General features: G+C 43.1%; 2 protein-coding genes across 3 annotated transcripts; both read right to left on the bottom strand.

The window, feature by feature from the left end:
* Positions 1 to 9,479: 9,479 nt before the first annotated feature.
* Positions 9,480 to 17,631, bottom strand: zdhhc18a (zinc finger DHHC-type palmitoyltransferase 18a). Of its 2 annotated transcripts, XM_070966310.1 has the most exons (10): positions 16,967 to 17,631; positions 16,599 to 16,759; positions 16,182 to 16,331; positions 14,975 to 15,112; positions 14,802 to 14,853; positions 13,923 to 14,025; positions 13,724 to 13,836; positions 13,395 to 13,500; positions 12,069 to 12,140; positions 9,480 to 11,340 (listed from the first exon to the last, which is right to left on the bottom strand). In XM_070966310.1, exons 1-9 carry the CDS (start codon positions 17,197 to 17,199, stop codon positions 12,099 to 12,101), a joined length of 1,098 nt encoding a protein of 365 aa, XP_070822411.1. In that variant the 5' UTR covers positions 17,200 to 17,631; the 3' UTR covers positions 9,480 to 11,340; positions 12,069 to 12,098. The 2 variants fall into 2 exon arrangements, with proteins under 2 accessions (XP_070822411.1, XP_070822410.1); XM_070966309.1 differs by lacking the exon at positions 12,069 to 12,140 and having other exon boundaries at positions 9,489 to 11,340; positions 16,967 to 17,335.
* A 1,426-nt stretch (positions 17,632 to 19,057) lies between these two features.
* pigv (phosphatidylinositol glycan anchor biosynthesis, class V) lies at positions 19,058 to 21,917 on the bottom strand. The gene is made up of 3 exons (XM_070966308.1): positions 21,558 to 21,917; positions 20,096 to 21,262; positions 19,058 to 19,992 (listed from the first exon to the last, which is right to left on the bottom strand). The coding sequence occupies exons 1-3, from the start codon at positions 21,618 to 21,620 to the stop codon at positions 19,705 to 19,707; spliced, it is 1,518 nt and encodes a 505-aa protein (XP_070822409.1). The 5' UTR covers positions 21,621 to 21,917; the 3' UTR covers positions 19,058 to 19,704.
* Positions 21,918 to 22,158: the final 241 nt, after the last annotated feature.

Genomic DNA, 22,158 nt, shown 5'->3' with positions numbered 1-22,158 from the left:
CTCTCCCTCATTCCTGCTCTTCCTGCTGTTTATCCCTCCCTTGTGTTTCTTGCTGGTTCCCTGTTTGTTCTCTCTGTCTGTTTGTGTGAGTTTGTCTGGGCGTGGCTCTCCTTTCCCTCCAGCTGCCTGCTCACCTACACCCAATCCACCCGTCAAGCCCAAGCTCTTCACACTAGGCTTTGCCAGATTGTTCAGTTTGCCAAAGTGGTACTTACAGCCAATTTAAGCTTCAGTTTTGTAATTCCTTTTGTTGTTTGTAACTCTTCTTAATCCTGTGTTTTCCTGTGTTTCAAGTTCACTTCCTCCCTGTGATCTCCGTCTGCCTGCCTCACTCATTGCCTCGCCAACCCACTCTCCAGCCAACAGCTCAGCTCTGCTCGCCTGCCACGCTCCACCGTGTACTCCAGCTCAGCTTTCCAAGTCTCCATCTCTTCAATAAAACTGCATTTGAACTGTTGCAAGCTGTGTGTCCTGTTCTGGGGTCCAAAGTTAACTTAAAGGGACAGTTCGCCCCAAAATCAAAAATAGATTTTCTCTCTGACGAGTAGTGCTATTGATCTGTCTGGTTTGTTTTGGTGTGAGCTGCTGGAGATACTGTCTGTATAGGTGCCTTTTGACTAGATTGTTGTGAGCAGTTTCACGTAGGAGCTTTTTTTCTTTCTACCAACCTACATGCGCCAACCGTATCTCTGCACAGAAGGAAGCATGCATGTACACCCCTAACCCTGGTCTGACAGTGCTGGCTTGTGGAGATTAGTTTATAGCTAACTGATTTTGCTCACTAACATTACAGCTCAGCCAAGCAGGATGCCATTAATGTTTACATCCCGCGAGGGTGCACACTTCCTTTTATGCAGTGATACGGTAGTTCAGAAGAAAGAAAACTGTTTTTTGATGAAACTGCTCACAACAAGGTCTGCGGATAACCCAGAGTAAGCGGTTCATGATGCCTGGATGGAGACTGTTCAGTTTTTCCAGCGTTTGTTTTTGACGGTTTGAGCAACACACGCCGAGTTTGATCTGGTCCCCTTATATTCAAGACAAGAGAGACATCTCTGCAGCCACTATCTCCAGACTCACACCAGCAACTCACGCCAAAACAATCCAGATGGATAAATAGCACGACATTTTTGATTTCGGGGTGAACTGTCCCCTTAACTTAACAATCTGTTGAACACATCTGTTTTTGTCTCTGCATTTGTCCTCAAAGACAGATTAAAGGCAGTTGTTTTGTTTTTTTGGTCGAATAGCTCTATCTGTCTTTGCCTGATGGGCAGTGACAGGAAGAGGAACAAAGCAGGGCTTCTCTCAAGTGCAGGGACATGATTGGACGTCACAGTGTGTTGTAAAAGCATGGCTGAAAATCAATGTTGCCAAACAACAAGTGTCACAATGATCAATTGTGTGAAGACAGATAACACTCCGCCTGTTGCACAAGATGAGTTGTGAAGCTCTTTTCTTACTTGTCTGTCAGGGCTCCTGCAATCTAAATGACATATTTCCCCCAAAAAGACTTCATCTCATCTGCCACTGAGCACATTCAGACATGTTATACTGGATGACCAAGTGTGCTATTATTAGAGTGTGGATCACATGTACTGCCATAGCTAAAAGAGTGATGCAGCTGCTGCTATTACGTTGCATGTATGACATTACACTGCATGCTTAATTTTGAAAATCTACTTTGATTTTATGAATAAACAAAATGTTTGTTTGTCGCAGGGTTTCTGGCCCAGTCTGCTGTGGCAGCAGATAACCAGCCTGTTCAACCAGGTTGAGTTGACCAGTCAGGCTGCACACCAGGGCCTGACTTTGATAGTAAGAGAGCACGATAAGAGAGGTAAATGTACTTTTCCGGATTGCTCCCTAAAACAAACCTACGGGACAGTGGAGCAAGGTTGCGCAAGTGTTTCTGACGTCAGACTCCCTCCGCTGCCTTCTTGATTGATTACAGTAATGCTTGGCAGAGCGGACCAGTGTGCTGCTGGAAAAAACAAACACACCATAGCACACTATAGATTCAAGTGGCATCATACATCTCCACTCTGTCCTCACATATTAAAATGGAGGAATACTAAATTGTGAGGAAGAAATGCTGTTGTGTTTTTACCCAAACCAGATTGTAGATAGATGTAGTGATTATGCACTATTTCCAAAAGATTACGAGTATGTCAGAACTGGTTTAAGCCATAAATTTAATCCCACCAATCATTTCGGAAATGGTTTTATGTTACAGGAAGAGTTCAGTTTTGTTTTGAGAGCTGTGGCATAATTTCCTACCATTTTCTACAGGCTCTGGAGGTTGAGCCATAACCGTAGCATTATCTTTGGATAAGAGAGGTTATTGCATAGTTGAAGCGCTCTGAAGCTCAACGGTCAAATATAGTGTTAGGCTAACTATTATGTAAGGCCTGGCTCCCTTTACTCCCTGAATGGGAGGAAAGGGGAAAAAAACACTTGGAGTCGCACTGAAGTCGTGTTAAACGTCAAACACGTTATAGAAAGAGAACAAATGTAAGTCAAACAGAGCTTGAGTGTTCAGGCACACGGATATCTACAAAGGTAGGAAACAAGGAACAAGGAAAGAAAGAAAGAGAGAACGAATGAACGAAAGAAAGAAAGAAAGAAAGAAAGAAAGAAAGAAAGAAAGAAAGAAAGAAAGAAAGAAAGAAAGAAAGAAAGAAAGAATTAACAAATGAATGAACAAAAGAAAGAAAGGAAAGACATTATTTCCTCAATAAATTCCCAGCTTATGTGATAGAGAACTGAGGGAGTCATACACATATTTTTTCCTCTTACATACAAAACATTTTTTCTTTCTTGTCCTTTTAAGCACATGGATATCTCACATGTGACTTATCCTGCTTGTAGAGGAGCCCGTGTAGAAGAGAGGAATGTATGGCCTCAGTAATAAAACACCGTCGCCTCCTTCTGTGTGTCTGAGACGTCCTAACTTGGATAGCTTCCTTAACTGGAGCTTAAATCATGTTATGCAAGGGCCCCACACCCGCCCTGATGGTACATTTAGGATTCCTGTTGCAAATCACATTGTCAAATGCTACACAAACAGAAAATAAACACAGTTTGCTTTACTTGTCAGCTTCGGTGCTAATAGATGAATGATACTCTGCAGGCATTACTCTCCACTGATCAAACACTCCCAACTGCGTTGCAAGGACTGAGAAACAAGATGACAGCTGCCTACAATGTGCAGATGTCGCTGAGTCAACAAACGCAACCATAAAAGCTTATAAAATAAACATGTTCTGTAATTTTCTCAACACATGTGCCTGGTGTGGACATTTCATATTAAAAGCTAGCAGGGAAGAGAACTGGCTCTTTCTGCTCTCCGGAGCATTTACCAGAAGTGAGAGGGAACCCCTATTTAGCAGCAAGCTCTGGTTTCATTCCCAGAAATCTTTTCTCCTCACCCCCATCCAGTAGCTGAGAGGAAAGACTCGACCCAAGGGGCGATTTGTAACATATCAGAGAGCAATTGTGTAAATTCACAGGAAAACTTTGGGGTTAAGCACAGTAGAAAAATGCAGCAGGACCTTAAGAGACCACGTCTGTTAAGGTCATGATCATACCAGCGCAGCTTGACTCATGTAACTGATAGTGCTCGACCTCTGCAGGCAGCAGAGCCGGTTTTATCCAACCTCTCAGTCGAGTTAAAAGCTTTTTCCAAATGAGCTAACTAATAAAAAATATGTTAGTGGCACAATTCTCAGATCACAATCCAGATATCTGAAATCCTCCTCCCGCATGGATTATGCGATCAGGCAAAAGTGTATCCCATCATGCCTCTGGTCAGACAGAGCCAGCTACATGTTCCAAGAGCCACAAAAGCCTTTATGGTACCATAAGAACAAAGTGCGCTTATTAGATTAATACATTTACGATCAGTAATTTCCAGACGTTTGCATATTCGTGACAGGTGTTTGCGAACGTTGATAACAAAACGAGATTTTGAACAAAAACAAACCTGGCTCGTTTTCCATAGTTTGAAAGATTCATGCGAGTTTTTCTGGTGAAGGGTTGCAGATTTATGCAGTGCTGTAACTGAAAGCAGGCAGGAGGCAGGCATGTCGCACACATGGCCTAAAGCTGCTCTGAGTTGCATACTGTAGAGTTACTAGCAGCAAGCAGGGCTCAACGAACCGCTTGACATTTACTCGACAGTCAAACATTTTACTGTACAATTAAAAACCTTGTGGCCTGTGTTTTACTACAGTGCTCTCTGTCTCTCTGTGTTTTTGCTACCTTTCTCCTCTGTACATAACTTTGAAGCAAACATGACAGTGATACAGAGTATTTGAAGCCGGATCATGGCCTTTGCTAGAAGTCAGACATGTTGGGAATATGCCTGGTCATGCCCTTTCAGTGACTCAGCAGACACTATCTATCTGTCAGTCACCTTGTTCAACCTATTCTTCCCTCTCATTTTATTGTGCTTGCTACATAAACTTTGGTCATGACAAAGTGCCTGAAGTTCAGTGGCCTTCAGTGATTATTGCATAACATAATCTCTACATAACCACATTCTTACGTTTTATGGCTCCATACACTCATATAATGCCTGATACTGTTAAAGCCAGTGGTGGAAGACATATTCAGATCATCTGCTGCATTAAAAGTACCTGTATTACACTGGAAAAATACTCTATTACAAGTGGAAGATAGAAGGGAAGGGAGGTAGTCAGATAACTGCAGTTTGTGTGTGCGTGTGTGCGTGCATGTGTGTGTGTTTCTGCTTGTAAGCATGTAAAGTGAGACATGTTTGTTTGCTTGTAATTGTGTACAAAGGTGTGTATGCTTTAAGATGTAGTTTTAAACAGAGTGAACGGCTGAACCCTTTAATCCAAGATTATATTCTCTTATGGGAGATTTACCTTAATCTTGACTGACTGCAGTAGAGCTAATCGTACCGCTTTTATAGAGTTTTGGGTGGTCTGATATACTGTACTGTATAACAATGAAATGGATCTTATGTGTTCATTATAGGTTCCTCAAATCATCATCTGCACATTAACTCATACCTACAGCTGGCAGGTGAATGTAAAAAGTCAAAAGTGCAGTATTTCCCTCTGAAATGTAGTGAAGTAGAAGTAGCTAATAGCATAAAATAAAGAAATACTCAAGTAAAATACAAATACCTGACTAGGTACAGTACTTAAGTCAGTGACTTTAGTTACTTTCTACCACTGACTAAAGCAAAAAACAAATATTGTAATTATCTGCTGTCAAAGCAGCTACAGTGAATTAGTCTGTGAAGATAAACTGCAGTATAAAACACTCAAATATATCAAAATGAATGTAGAATTAGCAGATTTATTTGTTTCTTTTAAAAATGAAACAGGCACGGGAGGCTTCACCTCTCATTGAAAATGTCAAGTCAGAAGTCAGCTAATCTTTATTTCACGTTGCACGGAGGGAGTCAAGTGTGGACATATTCATTTTCTAAATCTGTCCGAGCTCAAAACGCTCTTGCTTAAAACAACAGCTTGCCTGTCAGGAGTTGAGCCGCATTATCACAATGACTTGTCAGCAAGCAAAAATTTATTGAGTTTGATCGAGGTCGTATCAAAGAGTCTGTGTGATAATCGTTCCTGTGATAAGGTCTGACCCTGTGACAGCCCGGTGCACTAATCCAGCTCTGTGGCACATATTCAGGTTTCCATGGGGAGCACTTTCCACTTCACCTCACACAGCTGACATTTTTCCACCGCAAAAAATCGAGCATATGTCACGTCTTCTTAGTTATTCACTTATCTAATCTGCACTGAGAAAACACTACAAATTGGAAATGTTGCAGTTTATCAGATAAGGTATCTTGGATAAGTGGAACTTGTTTTTGTGATTATATGAGAATAAGAGGTCATAATCGAGATCTACAAATCAAGACAAACTTATGTATAACAACAGCGATCGTTGCTTAGACACAGTTGCAGCAAAGTGCAGTAATTACACAATGATATACCTCACTGACCATCAGTGATCTATCACCCTGCACTGGCTCTTCTCTAATCTTTCTACAAGTTGGATCGGTCAACAAATCTAATACACACACCACTACTGAATAACACTGTACTGATCTACCGCAGGCTTTATGTCCTAAAAAGCTTTCAGGGTCTTATACTTGTTCACACATGCGCTTGCACAGTCCACCATGTCCAAACACAGAGATAATCAAACATACCCGTGTTACACCCAGAAACATCCTCGGAAAAGCAGAACACAAACATACAGTTTAAGTACTGACCAAACTCCACACACACACACACACACACACACACACACACACACACACACACACACACACACACACACACAGGCGCTTCACATCGGCATGGATATTCTATGAACAAATCTTCCATTTAGCGTCAGGTACAGTAAGAAGCATTTTGTTGTGGAAATTTTGCAGCAGTATGCAAGAATAACAGGCCATTTGGTTGTATTACAATTCACCATGTGCAAGCCACAGGATTCAGTTGTTTCATGTTCCAGTGACAGGGCGACAAACCTGGCCTGCTGGCAGCCGGACAGCTCTGCTCAGCACAGGGTTAATTATATCCAGCTTCACTGCCCAGCACAGAGACACACTTTGCAGCTCTCAAGAATCACGGCAGCGCTGATGTTGACTGCAGCCCTGACCGTGAGTCACCTGTTCGGTGCACAGAGGTGCGTCACTTCTGCTCTGGTCAGACCAGCGAGTGATGAGGAGAAGGCTTGTGAGAGTGTGACACACGGCTGCACACATGACAACAGGGGCCAAACGTGGCTCGCTGAAGAGGAACAAGCCCGATGAATCACAGCGTGGACGACGGCCGGAGGTAAATTGGTGGCGGGTTACTTCTTTGAGGAGCTGGAATATATTGGTTTTAAGTGAAACGGATGGCTTTCCCAGCTGATCTCTCACTGCGTGCCGCTCATTTCGTTTCAAGAAAAGAGAAGGAGTCAACCAAGTAAAAATGCCACATTAGATAATGAACTTTTGTCCAGGCTGAGTCTAATCCCTTCTATAACGTCACCTTTGTGATTAAAATACATCCTCTTATTCTTAAATCTGGCAGTAAAGCAGGCCACTTCCCCCCGCTGACTGGGTGGCCTTCTCCGTGTCTGTGCCACGCCAGTTGGGGTTAAAGAGCAGGACACACTCCAGCGAGCGAATAATCACCTGCAGCCATCGAGGAGTCAAATAATCCACGTCAACACTGCTGGCAAATAAACTCACTACACACCGACAACCATGTACCTTAACTGCTGTTGCTAAATGAAGCTCGTCTTCACATTTCTCTCCTTCTGCAAAAAAAGCCTTCTTGGTGATGGAGGGCTGCGGTCGAATGCAACCGCAGGCCTCCATCACACACACAGCTGCTGAGCCAGTGATGCTTTGGCTTTTTGAAGTCAATTGAGGCAACAGATACACCAAAATCCTATTAAATCCATTAAGACATTATCAAATATGCTGCTGTGTTGTGCAAGGTCTGTACCTTGTAACCATGATATCCTTTGTGTGAATCTTGCCAGAGTTTTAGCGTAAGTTTATCTTCAAACATCTTTTTCTTCTCAGATTTCCTGCTTTTTTTCACATGAACCCTTCTAAAAACAGTAAAAATTGTATTATGAGCTCTTCAATTGAAAAAAGTATACTGAAAAGCCTGCAGTTTTACATTCAAAGGTCCCTCATTGACGGGCGAATAACATCAGCATACAGGAGACACCAGCTGCCGCATGTGGACACCCCGTCAAAAAAAAGAAAAAAAAAAAGATTTCAGAGGACCTTAAAGCAACGTTCTCACTTTCCTGCACACAGTGCTGACAGCTGAGCGCAGTCAGACTCCAACCTCAGCTGCCACGGTCCATCCGTTGTGATCACTGGCCTTCAGGCTATTTTTCTCCAGTTTTCAATTTCAATAATTACAGGCGAAAACGGCTGCTTAAAAAGGAGCCGTGGGCACAGAATATCCATCATGTCATCAGCAATGCCAAGGAAACAATTTACCACACAGTGAAAGATGATAATCTACTCCGTGGACTATTTACAAGGAGGAAAAAATGTCTGAACCGCAGTCCAGAAGAGTTCATCTTATTAGGTGGGAATGCATCTCTGGGCAGCTGGAGAGAAGATACAGCAGATCTTATGACATTATGACCCATCCTCCTCACTTATTGTACCACAGAAGTGAGGAGGATGGGTCCAGGAGGATACTGAGCAGCTTCAGGTGCCACCTGAGAGGTAGGACCTGAGCCAAAAGACCACCCCTCAACCACGGAGACCTGGAGGAAGGACAGGGCACAGAACACAGAAGCATTCACACAGACAGACAGACACAGACAGAGCGAGAGCGAGAGCGAGAGAGAGAGAGAGAGAGAGAGACAGGATAGCATTCAGACAAGGGAGAAGAGAGGGAGAAGGAGAGGAGAGGCTGAATGTCCTGGGGGACAATGATCCAGATCCAAAGGTCTGGATGAGACACCGACAGCCAGCAAAGAGTGGTTCCCAGATGCTTGATGGTCCAGCAGAGAGGAGTCTGAGTGAAAAGCAAGGAGGAGTAAACAAGAGAAAGGGAGAAGAGAGAGACACACACAGTTTGGTAGTTTGTGGGAAACAGAGACAAAACAACAGACGGTAGGACAGAAGCAGTGGGCAGCATAAGCATGGGCCATAAATACATAAATACTAACGGGGACAAGGCCCAAGGTAGCAAAGAATGAGTTAGATTGAAAGGAGAGAAAGTTTTCAACAGTCTGATATCAACAGGGAGGTTATTTCAGAGAACTGCAGCAGCCCAGTTTTCTGAGAGCAGAGAACACGAAATGAGACGTAAAGAATAATGAGATCAGATAAGAAGCAGCGAGACCACTTACAGTTTTAGAAGCCATCAGAAGCACCTTAAAAACATGGATAGCAAGCCAATGACATGAAGCTAAAACTGGTGTCATGGGGTCTGAACCATTCAAAGACTCTTCATACCAGCACGCAGTAGCCCAGAGCGCAAAACATTACAGCGATCCAGTCTCTGGATGAAAGAAAGGTGTGAATTAAGGGCATGCCCCTGCTCCACACACACACACACACACACACACACACACACACACACACACACACACACACACAGACGCACACGCACACACACGCACGCACGCACGCACACACACACACACACACACACACACACACACACACACACACACACACACACACACACACAGAGTTCTGGATCTTTCCTTGTCTGAACACATGTGGTCAACAGGCATCTCTTCATTGTTTTTCGAGGAGCTGTCAGAGTGGATGAGCTCAGAGATCACTGATTTACTGTGTGCACTATATTACAGTTTGACCGGTCTGCTTGGTGAACTTTAAATAAAGTGAATACAATGTTTTGCTGTTCAATTGGAAAGCCTTTGCATGGTTAATCTACATATTTTTCAATGCAGAAATTAAAACTAGATAGGAAAATCAAAGCCCAAACAAGCCTGAATGAACAAAATTTTTTTTATTCACCAAATGTTACAGTTCCACTGTTACATCCTACAAAATACAAACAAACAAGTTTGTTCATACAAGCACTGCTCGTAATTGTGTACACAACCTACAGGTCAAGATGCAGACTGATTAATGAACAACCCACTGACTATGGCAAAGTGGTTCTTCAAAACTCACAACCTATGTACAGCTTCAACACTCAGCTGCAAAGAAAATAAATAAATAAAACATCAAAAGGCCTTTCTTTAAAATGGATTTCATGTTGCTCTGCCTGGGCTGCAATCCTTATTCACATTCTGCCCCCTAGTGGCACAAACTAACTCTTGTCATTTACTCTCAAGAAATTTTACTCCACTGTAACAGATAGAGGGTTAAGTTTCATGCTGCCAGAACAGGAAAAGGTCACAGCCATGAAAATGACAGCTCGCCTAGCAACATCTCCAAAACATTACCCCGCATGACAAAATCCGTACGTTTAACCTGTGCTATAACCACCAACACACTCATGACGGCAACGTACGTTTGAAAAAACAGATGCTCACTCACACTGAAAGCATTCTTGTCACATTAACAGGAAACAGTGTGTCCGTGATAAATACTGCCATCCAAGCCTGGGCAGTCAGCAGCAAATGTGATTTTAAATGAAATACTTGGTTTTGACATCCATCAAATTAGAAAAAGCAACATTAAAAAAATATGTAGTTAGTATCAAGACATACATGAAAAATATCTGCACAAATTCACTCAGTTTCACCGGTTAAGTGTCCTCTTTCAATGATAGTCTCCTAAAGTGACACACTTCACAAAAACCTATGTAGCCTAAAAAGCACCTGATGTACAAGACATGAATCGATTACAGCAAAAACTTTGATATGCATACATTAAAAATAAAATACAAACTGCACCTTGCCCTCCCTCTCTGAGTTAGGATTGCTCACTCGTCTGAATACTGTAAAGCTGGATCCACCTGATGACACTGGGAAGATGTAGATACTGGATGAAAGGAAATGACGGGACACGACGTAAGGCTAACTTGAGTTCATAATCCTGAAACGGCTTGCTATCCAAAGCACGGCAGTTCAGCCAATCTAAACTTCTGTTTTCCCAGATTTAAAGACCTGTTTGCATAAGATATTAGCAAGAATTTAAACACTGCAGCTGTGATGTATGGCTTGAGGTTGTGTGGAAGGTGTGGAGGCATGTTCAGGGTGTCTTCATAAAAAGGTGTTAAAAAAATATCTCTATATTGTGCTTCCAAGTATTACTAAGATTTACCTCCATCCTGAAGGACACATAGAGCAGTATATAGTAGGACATTGCTGATAAAACTCACAGAACATAAAAAAAACCTCCAGGTTTGATCAACTCATCAGAGTGACATCTTGAGATACCAGATAGCAACACACAGCATGACCACCACTAAGTAAAAATGTCTTTGTAGCCAGAAGCATTGCCAGAGATACAGAGTAGCATTGAGTGCACTGTGACTGCTTCTGCTCTCCTACAGCTACTCAGTGTAGCGGAATAAAGCTGATGTCGGGTGCATCGCCCAGAATCAAGGTGGTGCGGCTCAGCGACGGGGAGGGAGAAGCCAGACGGAAGGCTGGGTTGATGGAGTGCAGCGAGTCCCTCTTGCTGCTTCTGCTGAACGGGGGGCAAGGGGTGGCCACGGGCTGGCGGGACTGCTGTCGTGAGCAGCCAGCAGAGGTTGAAGGTTCTGGTGAAGATGCTGCCGTGCTGGGAACCTCCAGGCTCAGAGGGGTGGTCTTTGGGGTGCCAGGGGGGCACAGGCCGTGAGAGTCGAAGGAGTGGACCACCCTCTCCAGCATGTCCTTGGTGCTCTGAGTGCACTGCGTCAGGAGGAGGATAGAGAATCAAGAAAAAGGGGAAGATGAGCCACATCATCATTTCGAGTTATGAAAGGCTGAACAGTAAAAACAGGACAAACGTTTATCAAAAGTTCTGCAAATTTGATAAAAACAATTAGTTTAGAACTCAAGCAGGTGAAAGCAATGACATCACTGATGACCGCGCTGTCAAAAGATTCAAATGGAGAAGCATGGAAGAAGTGAGTTAGATGCAGACAATGCAGTAGAGACAAATGTGTGTGGAGAAGCTGCTTCTTTCCGTTTCTTCCTGCCTCTGGTGAAAGGAGAAAGGGAGATACAGCTTATGCAGACTTGTATTTGCTTACATCACCATGCATGCACAATGATTGCCCAAACGCATGACAAAAATCTCATCTAACTGCAGAGTAAGAGCGTCAGCCTTCAAACACGAGTTCAATCCCGTACGGAGCATGTGAGCAAATGTTAATGTCAGGATAATGAATGAAAGTGAAGCATGCACATTCACAAGTAAGGCAGCGCACCCATCCACACCAGCACTGCACACCAATCACAAGATCTGCCCCAGCTGTGTTTGGGTTGAAGCAAAAAAATCATAAAATAGCTTAGAAAAGAAGATAGCTGTTAAGATGTCAGTGATTCCAAACCTAAACTATGTTATGAAAAAACGACACGATGAATGGCAGGTGAAGAGATGTTGTGATTGGTTTAACATTCAACCCTACTCTTACCATCGACCCGTCTACATGCAGCTGTGCCCTTCAGGCTGTGCAGGACAAAGCAAAATCCTGACAGTTCTCCTCCTGGCAGGGTGGAATGGATACAGTACAACACTGAGTGTCAGAGCGTTCATCTAGCAATGAAGTTACAGGCATAGGAAGCAAATAAATCCATCTGTTCACTAACTTAAACCTACTGAAGTAAAAAGAATAACCTCAGTCAACAAAACTTTTCCAAAAACACCTTTACGTTTGCACAAAAAATGAAAACTCAAAGCAAAGACAAAAATTCCCAAATACAAAAATAACATTTATTTAAGGCATAAAAGAACATTTTTTTAGGGAAATAAAATGTGTAAAAAGTAGATTTAATAAAATAAAGCAATATAGCTGATAATATACACAAGACATTTGATATGCAGATCATATTGAGTGACAAATGTATTCAAGGCATGTGACAATGAACTGTGATAAAGTGCTGATAAATCACATACAAAATATGATCGATTACCATTACCAACTAAAAATCAGTAATTACGTCCTGTGTGTGAATACACCTTCACCACACCACACAAGCAAACCCAGTCTTACAGTAACAAAGAGGTAGACACAGCAACAAGTTGCATTTTTAAAAAATGTGAGCAAACATAAATACAAGTCAAATATCAACGTGCAATTAACAATTAACGTGTTCACTGCCCAACAGCGACAAATGAGCATCGTATACCTGCAGCAGTCAGAGTAATGACAGGGTAACTCAGCAATGACCTTAACAAATGGTTAAATATCTGACCGTAGAAACTCTAAAAACTCTCTGCCCACTTTCTTGCATTTTAACTGCTCAATGATGCCAAGCAGTTTTACAGGTGGTTTCCAAGATGTTTTGCTCTAAAGCTCAAAGAACAAATGACACAGCAGTATTATTACAGCGTGCAGCATGGTGATAAACAACCTCTTCAGAAGACACGTCTGTCGAATGCTGTGTGGACATCTGGCTTTATATTGTGTGTTAGTTCCAAGCCATCATAATTTGAGCACTAGTAATGTTGTTCCAGTCAGAGACTCCCGAACTGACTGTTCCTTATTAAAAAACCATGCTCTGCTTTCTGGTGTCGTAAACATTACAAATAAAATGTACGACTTTCATAACTGGACACGGATTCAAAGTACTGCATGCTTGCAACTCTACTTGAGGGAAGTCTGGAGGATGAAGGACTGGACACACAGAGTGGAGAAGGCACATGGGGGGGGCGGGGGGGGGGGGGGGCAGCCTAACAACAACACAGGAAGTAAGGGACAGTCTGGACTTGGGAGGGACCACAAGCTGTTTCATCCTACCATGTGCGCGTCGTTCTTGGCCACGAACGGAGGCAGCTCTATCTCCGAGGCAGAGGCGGCAGGGATCGCCTCATCGAGAGGCAGGAAACCTCTTCTGTCAATCAGACTGGAGATCAGAACAGAGGACTGTGTTACAAGCAAACATGGACTATACACATAGGGTAACTGAAGCTATGATCAAGGACATATTCATGAGGCATTTTCACAGATACTGAACATAAGGAATTGTTTTGAGACCCTGATGACTGAGGCACAGGGCAAACTTTACAGGAGATTAAAGGAATGTGTGTGTGTCTCGACTTATATGGGATGGGGACATCTGTACTCACCTTGGGGGCATGGGGCCACATAATGTCACACAGCAGTTGGTTATAATACTGTTGTAACTGTACGGGTTCCCAGACTCCTCTGCAGCCCTTTTACTTGACCAGGAGCCCTTTATCTGCACAGTGAATGAATAAAGTAAGCTCACTTTGTGGACAAAGTCTATTTTAATAATCATATAAAAGGGAAAGGCAAAGAACTTACGTCTTCATTTGTTGTGAGGTTGGAGGCAACTAAGTATGTATGGAAGCCTGAGAGGCCCAGAATAGACCAGATGGAGAAGAAACAAATCACCAACTCCACCACAGTGCACAAGGAAGAGTCAAGGAACGATAATATCACAATTACCAATGACTGATCAAAACAGACCACAATTAGAGCAAATGATTAAAATCTGATAAGCATGTGTCTATGTAATAAAAATATCCAGATGTAAACAAAAAGGTCACCCCACCATCATACTGTTACTACCATTCATCTTGTTTTGCTGCCTTCCAGGCAGTAAGTCACATTTGTTTCAACTTGCTTGAGATAAGTAATGCATCACTGTGATTCAAAGCCCAATGCTCACAGAAAATTCATTCATTCACTGAAGTTTTAAGATAAAAAATTATGCTAATAAGTTTAAAAAAATCTAATCAGACCATCTGCTCGATGAAGATAACTAGTAAGGAATGAACAATCCACGTATTCTTCCTGGATTCAGAACAACGCACGCTCAGTCTCCAAAAAGATGAAATAGCGTCATGCATATCATGCGTACCATGAGAAAATTAGCCCACACCCTGTCTGTGAATAACAAACCACTCTGTTGTCATGCATTCTATATTTGTTCAGTCACTGACATCATCTCATGAGACATGAGGCAGCAAACCTTCGACTGGAAAGCCATCTGCTTAAAAGCACTGCTTTGCTGGATGCTAACTCTCTGATCCTATTAAGCGTAGGCTTAGGCTGAGAAGCAGCAGGAAATGACTTGTCAACAGTGTAACTTGTTACTTCTTGGCACAAAACAGTGGCAGAGATCTCATCCATCTCATAAACAGGTTGATTATGTGACAATTTGGTATGTACAAAGGATATCTGGCAGGGCTCTCCTGAATGGCTTGAACAAGGCTTTTACCTGCTTGAGAACCTGGCGAGAAAAAGGACAAATCAGGAATGAAGGAATTTTAAAGTCGTTCTTGATAACATGACAGCAGCATCATCCAACTGCTGAGAGCATCCGTGTCTTCATACAAAGTGGGAGTACTTACGCAGGGTAATGTGTGTGATGACACAGCCAAATATGAAAGATGTCAGAAAAGACAGAGAGATGATGAAGCTGTAGAAGAAGCGGTAATTGCGTTTGCCCACGCAGTTGCCCACCCATGGACAGTGGTGATCAAACCGTTCTGAAGGTGACAGAGCAGAATACATGCCAGACATTAGAGGGACGTTTATAGTAGTTGTCAAGTATGAAAATAGTAAGACTTATAAGCTCATGTTGTATATTTAACTATTAAAAAACAGTCAGTCGTGATTTGATTTTCATTTCCTGTTCCGTCTGAAGGACAGGTTCACAATTTTTCAAGTGATCAATCATCCACTGTTATAATCATTCCTCCTGTTCATACAGGCCCAGAAAGAGATCCTTTCCTAACCTGATTCAAATGTAAGTAATGTGGGGACCCACTCACAGAGTTCATTCTGTGCAAAAACAATTTAGAAAAATTAGCTAAAGCTAATGTGAAGCTTCAGGAGTCTGAGTTAGACTAATTAAGTTTGTTTCTTCCAAAGTCACTGACTTCTAGTCTGACATTCCCCCTTTGTGTTACAACGTCCTCACCACAGGCCAGCAAGTAAACAAGGAGGGGATTTTGCACCAAAATACTGTAATTTTGTTAGCTTTGATTAACAAAGACTGCTGAAGGATCACATTGGCTTCAGCTGAACCCTGGAATACAGCTTTGCACTGAAGGAGGTCTGTGGTTTTGTCCTTCATCTCTTCCACTGGAAGCAGGGATCTTTCAACAGCCAGTACAGAGTAACAATTACAGCAAGTACAAATAGTACATCATGTACTGTTCATATACATATGCATGTGGGAGTATCATTTAAACACACACTTGAAAAAAATGTGAACCTATCCTTTAACAGAACAGACCTTTCAGGCTGGTAAAAGAGACACACGGCAGTCTCAGCCTGCAAGGACCAGTTTGCTCCATCTTGCAAAACGATGACCTATTGCTTTAAAGACCACTCCCTTTATGGCAACCTACCTTCTTGCACATAAAGCACAATACTGCCAGTCATATATTTTGTGTCAATGTCAGTTTAATTCTTGTCTCTGTGAGTCAACTAAGTCAACTAGTGTCAAGCCTAAATCTAAAGTAAATGCTCTGAATTATTTGGCATTGTCACATTTCAGCGCCGTACATTCAAGACACAGATCAGTGGCTTAACTTCCCGCCAAATCCTTACCCACACAGTTGTCACACAGGCTGCAATGGGAGGTCCGAGGAGGGCGGAACGTTTTACAAGTGAAGCAGTATTTGAGCTTTACCACCTGCTGGTTGATGAGGATCTCCTTGGTTCGCGGAGGGGGGCGATAAGTAGAGGATCCTGAGGTATCTTAAAATAGAGGAGTACAAGGGCTGACTCAGACTTGCACATTTGATCAAAACTGTACACCCAAGAAGTTTTCAAATGATATGATAAGGAATGGATAAACACAAATAAACATGCATGTGCTCTTTGTGTTCTTCAACCACGCTACAGAATAAGCTGCTTAGGTCTGCAGTTCAACCACAAACATGTCCCTCAGAGGTCCCCCATATGCCAAAGCTCTTTTCCCCCATCTGTCCCACAGCAAGTGCTCAATTGCAGGGTGTGCCTTACCTATTTGCTTCTCTATGTCTGCTGCTTCGTCTGGGGTGGCTCTGGGTAAGATGCCTGGATCTGTAAAGCTGGTTCTCAGCAGGGAGATGACCACAAACACAAAAAGCACCCCACCAATCACAGGTATGAAGACGGTCAGATGTTCCACCAGGAAAGGGCAACTGTGAAGGGAAAAGTGCAGTTTGTTTCAGTCGGTCCTGGTTCAAAAAACGTAATTAATCCCTAGCACACTGTCACGAAACACCGTTTAAAACACAAAAAATGAAGCACAGGTAATTTTCAACTTCCACGTGCGTGTTACCGGAAACCTCTCATGTTGCATTCAGGATTCAGTGGAAAAAACACAAAGGACATTTCTTATTACTCACTCGAATGCAAAGAAAAGGCCACACGTGACAACAATAAGGCCCAGTGTCAGAGGAAGGACGCCGCTCTGGCTGGCCAACATGATCCGTCCATCGCAGAAAAACCTGTTCTTCCCCGGGAACACTTCCCATTTCCTCCGCGGCCGCTGCGCTCTCTTCCCGGTGTGATTCTGTGCGGACGACGGCGTCACCGACAGCGCCCGCGGGTCGATCTGCTGGTATTCGCAGTTCTTCATCGTGTAAACAGACTCGGTTCAGAGGTAGCTAAAGGCACACACGAAGCTCTCTTTGCTCGCCGCGTTTTCGAGAGACAGTACTCTCAAGATTCAGTCATTGTACATTGATATTTTCTGCTTCTTCGGTGAGCGTTCAGTTGCCCATCCTGAAAGCTAACGTTAGCTAGCTAGCGGCGCAGCAAAGGCATTCTTCTCCGGAGCAGAGTTTTACGAGCTTAGTCAGTTCCCGGGTTGACTCAAGGTTAACTACCATCTTTGGAAGTTAAATTAAAGCCATTTATAAATAGTAGTACTCATTTGGTGATATTAACTCGCCTTTTGTCAAAAATTCATCACAAACAGTCGGGCTCCGGCTTCTTGCGGCATTTCACGTTTCCTCTTTTTTTTTTTTTTTTTTTTTTTTTTTTCTGCCGTCAGCCATAGTACGTCACTGTGAGGATGCTGACGTAGCCACAGAGGAGTCGCCACAGATGTATATACACACACAAACGCATCAGGTGTGTGAGGAGATGATTTGTAGATTAGTGGTAAGCACAGCGGTATCTGTTAGGATCGGCATGTGCAGCTCTGGGTGCTGTTTTTTTCCCACAGTGCTTAATTAAAGCCCGCATAGAACAAATAACGATTCATTGCCGTAACGCGAAATAAGGTCAAAATATACCCTGATCTGTTGCTCTTCACCAACAGAGCTACATGGAGATGTGACACATACTGGGTTGTACATACTGATACACTTGCTTTGCTTTTGCATCATCAGTTTTAAAAGGAGTAATTAGATCGGCCAAAGCGGATGCTGTGTGGGATGCAAGACAGTGATAGAGAAAATCATTACCACAAGGGCGTCATTGACTTCTCTATTATTATAATCATTATTATTTTGTATTAGTATTATTTTCCTCAGCCTGTCAATCGTTTTCAGTCTTTGTTTAGGTCTAACAGCAGGAGATGATTGGTGATGATTGATGATTCTATGACATTTACCACTGTAACTATATGTTCTTTGCAATGGTTCGTTGCAATATCTTTCAGTGATGTTTAGTTTGGTAATAAATCCTTAATCACACCCACTGCACCTAAACACAAGTGTTTGACATAAAGCGAGATCTACAGTCTGAGCCTATGGCACATTTCTCTGCATGGACTGACTCTGCAGTGCATTAACTAACCATGACATTTTACCAACCATCAGCTGTTGAGACTTAGGAATTAAGGGGACACAATGTACACAGTGTCACTGAGTGATTCCTTGGCCTGTGATCTTTAACAGCTGATTGTTTGAGGTATTTCACTACAATGTCTGTGTGCATGACACTGCTTCCAAACTTGTTATGCTAGGAATGCCATGAGTTTTTCTGGAAAGGTTCGAGGTGTTCATCGGATTAATTGGCCTTTGTTAAATGTATTTTCTAGCTTATTCTTTAGCTTCTTGCACACAACTGTTCATATTCAAAATACTGATTCTACACAAGCCCAAAGTGTAATGTTAAGATCTTAAATGAATTGCACCTTGACATCCAATTCATTTTTCTTTGTTATGCTGCAGGGGTCCATTTAAAGACTTTGTTCTTTTGTGATTTCAGCATGGCTTTTTCAATAAAACATTTCTAAAGAAAAATTCGGAAGAGTTCAGCAGTCCAGCACTAAATTGTTCCGTGTGTGTCAGCAACCTCTTATGGTGTTGAAAGAGCTTCCTGCAAGCGTCAGGAGAAACTTGAGATTTGACACGTCTGTGCCAGTTACGATGCAGTAAAGGATCTGTTTGGTAAGTAAACCATGAAAGAAGACAAAACTGTTTACACACAGCGTAAAGAGGAAGAGAGAAAGGATTTCATGTGAGAAAGGAATCAGCACACATTTTCTCCGCGTTTGAATTTGAATTTATTCACAACAAAACACAACAGATCAGGTTTACATGAATGCCTCAAGAGGGATTACCTTTACATGTCAACAAAATGAAATTGAGGATCCTTTAACAGCAAAAAAATCTTTAGTTTTTTCATTCACATCCAAGAACCCCAAACTATAACCTGGAACAAGTCTTTCAAACATGCAGTGCAATATTAAAAGGAGTAAATAAAATGCAATGCTTCAGCAACAAATAAAAATAGATTTGTTTTTTCAAGTACAACCACAGTCTTCCCAAGATTTACAACCAATGCTCAGTAAACTTTCAGGTATATTGTACATATTCAACAGAGATGTGTAAATCAAATGAGTTCACTATTGCATTAATAAATCTGCATCAAAATGTAATCATGTTCACAAAGTTCTATGTAGGACTGGGCGACAAAATCTTATGTTGGTTTTTTTGACAGAAATGTTGCATTCAAGTATACAATTCTTTTCACAATTTAACATTCACTGGGATAACAAAATATGGACTACTGATGTTGTATTGTGATATGAATCCACACCCGCGTGTGGATTCATATAATTTAAAATAGGGTACATGGCCCAGTTCTACATAGCAATATTGCATTTGAAGCCCTTGAGTAACATTTTAAATCATGTCCATGGCAAGAAGTTACAATGCAGTGCGAGGCCCAACACCCAGTAGGAGAGGAAGTATCCCAGGATGCTCTGGGTGGTAGGAGAACAGGCTGTGAAGTGTGGCAGCAGAGCAATGATGGGGTTTTGCGGTGTGTGCTTGCATCCATTTCTGGAATGTGTCTGGAGCTGTATGCTGGGGTTTGACGTTTTCCTTCGATGAAGAAGCGGTTCATTGAGGAGGAGCAGATGAGCACTTATCCAGAAGGGCACGGGAGATGAGGAGGCCATGAATCTGGTCAGAACCTAGAAATGTAGATTGAAAACGGGAATGGGCAGAAATTAACAGTTGTTCCTCACACTCAGACACATTAACCATTCCACGAGAGGGAGATTATGACTGCCTTACCTGCACATGCATGCACAATGTTCCAAACACCAGAAGGACTGTTGAGTGCACAACATACACAAACACTCTGGGGTTGAAAAGTCCCGGTGTGGGTTTGTCGAGTCCTTTATTTGCTCCTGTCTCCCAAAGTCCAAGTCTCAGGCACAGCTCTGGATTCGCTTGAAAATATGCATAAGCTGCCATTATGCCGAGGGTAGCCATGGGTAGAGCCAGAATAAAGTTTGGTATCTGCTTGAGCTCAAAGTAGCGCAAGAAGCCCACATCCCAATACACATCCTGGATATGAGAGTAAAGCAGAGGGAGGGGTCTCATGCACCAGAGGGGTGGCGGGCCGTTTTCATCTGGAACCCGGTAGCCCTTCCTTTCAGCCAGCGACAAAAGAGCAGGGGGGATCCGTTCCAAGGAGACAGATGGTGTGCAAAACGTCCTATACCCATAGTACTGGAACGCACAGAAGGGAAGGGCAATAATTGCAGTTCCCAAGAGGGAGGTGAGCAGGAGACGGATGACGACCCAAATATAGAGGAAGACTTTACTGTGGCCTTTTGTTGTCGTTCGATACACACGAATCTGGGAGATGGCGTGCAGTGATGGAAGATACAGCAGAAACCCAATGTTAACAAGTCCATTGGATCGTGCTGCGGTGGCTATGCTGAGGGCCAGGCAGGCTCGGAAGGTGAATCCTTTCTCCAGGAGGAACAGGCCGCCAAACGTGAGCGCAGCAAACAGGCTCTCTGAGTATCCGGCGGTCATGAAAACATTAGCAGGTGTGATGCAGTAGAGCAGAGTGGAGAGCAGAGCAAGACGTCTGTCCTGAAGAACGATTCTACTAAGCGCATGCAAGGCGACCACACTCAGCAGGAAGAGGGAACTGTTCCCCAGAGCTACGGCCAGCAGCAAACGCCCCCGCACGCTCAGCCAGCTGCTCAGGGGCCACAGCAGCGTCTCTGCCAGGCCCCGGAGGACAACAGGGTAGAGGGGGAAGAAAGCAAAGTTGTGCTCATAAAGGTATCCCCTCTCAGCAATGAAGAGGAAATGCTCTGCATCCCAGTGAGAGAGGCCCCCCAGCAGCCACTCCACTGAGGAGTCCAAGTACAGAGGCTCCTCTGTCCGCGGGGGCCTGAACGCATCAGCATCATGGTCAGGGATGGCAGCGTTCAAGACAGCCTGAGGAGAGATATTGTACAATATTAAAATCAATCCAGCCATCATGAACGGAGTTTTGCTGCTCAGAGAAACAAACCACACAGATGTACAGTCACTCTGTCTGTGACCTACTTCACACCAACACTGTGTTCCCCTGAGCACCGTTCATTAGATCCCACACAGAAACACATAATAGCCAAGGTGACTTCAAAATCAGGGGGAGTAAAGGTTAATGACTAACGTCACGTTATCGCTTTAAACTGGGGAAGCTACATTAGCAAATTCTCATCAATATCCCAGCTTGCCAAACGCTTACCTGCAGAAAGAGTGACAGACCCCTGGTGACTGTGGCAAACTCCAGAACTGCTCTGACATCCATGGTCACTGATGTGACGGGGAAAATGTGAACAAGCCGGTTATGACAGGCCGGAGCATTGTCGCTGCTACGAGACCGTCACTGCTGGATCCCTCATGTTGTCTACCAAACATAGCGAGCTAAGACAAAATATTCGGCAAATGAGAGTCCGTGAGTATCGCGTTTTCATTGGTTTGACAGATTTAGGAGACGGTAAACACTGATTTTACTGGACAGCCACTCGTGTTCAAGCTGCGTTTGTTTTCGCTCAGGTGCAATCTTTGTCCTCACATCCTCCTCCTGCTGCAGCCTGACTCGTTCAAATGGCACTTTTCACTTCCGGTGTAATCGCAGAACTCGTTTCAAAGTAAAAGCTCAGGGGATGAGAACTCGCGTGCAGTTTCTGCTTCCTGCACAAATTAATTTGTTTAGGGAAAAAAATGGCTTAAATGCAATAAAATGTTATCAATAATCGGTTAGCTTTTGTTGACTTCAGCTTATAACCATACATCTATTTTCGACAACACTGACTTTGTATGCGATGCCCTGTGATCACGTGACG

The sequence above is a fragment of the Chaetodon trifascialis genome, chromosome 7 (assembly GCF_039877785.1).
Source record: "Chaetodon trifascialis isolate fChaTrf1 chromosome 7, fChaTrf1.hap1, whole genome shotgun sequence".
NCBI lineage: Eukaryota > Metazoa > Chordata > Actinopteri > Chaetodontiformes > Chaetodontidae > Chaetodon > Chaetodon trifascialis.
Note: the sequence above shows the minus strand (reverse complement) of the source record. Positions and strands in the feature narration are given on the sequence as shown.

Bases quoted from the DNA above. Each gene is read 5' to 3' on its own strand.
- pigv (XM_070966308.1), bottom strand. From the start codon at position 21,620: ATGGATGTCAGAGCAGTTCTGGAGTTTGCCACAGTCACCAGGGGTCTG. The intron at 21,263-21,557 runs GTAAGCGTTTGG...ATCTCTCCTCAG, and splicing joins GTCTGTCACTCTTTCTGCAG to GCTGTCTTGAACGCTGCCAT. The intron at 19,993-20,095 runs GTAAGGCAGTCA...CTACATTTCTAG, and splicing joins CATTGTGCATGCATGTGCAG to GTTCTGACCAGATTCATGGC.
- zdhhc18a (XM_070966309.1), bottom strand. From the start codon at position 17,199: ATGAAGAACTGCGAATACCAGCAGATCGACCCGCGGGCGCTGTCGGTG. The intron at 16,760-16,966 runs GTGAGTAATAAG...TTCCCTTCACAG, and splicing joins GGCCTTTTCTTTGCATTCGA to TTGCCCTTTCCTGGTGGAAC. The intron at 13,501-13,723 runs GTGAGTACAGAT...TCTGATCTCCAG, and splicing joins TGTGGCCCCATGCCCCCAAG to TCTGATTGACAGAAGAGGTT.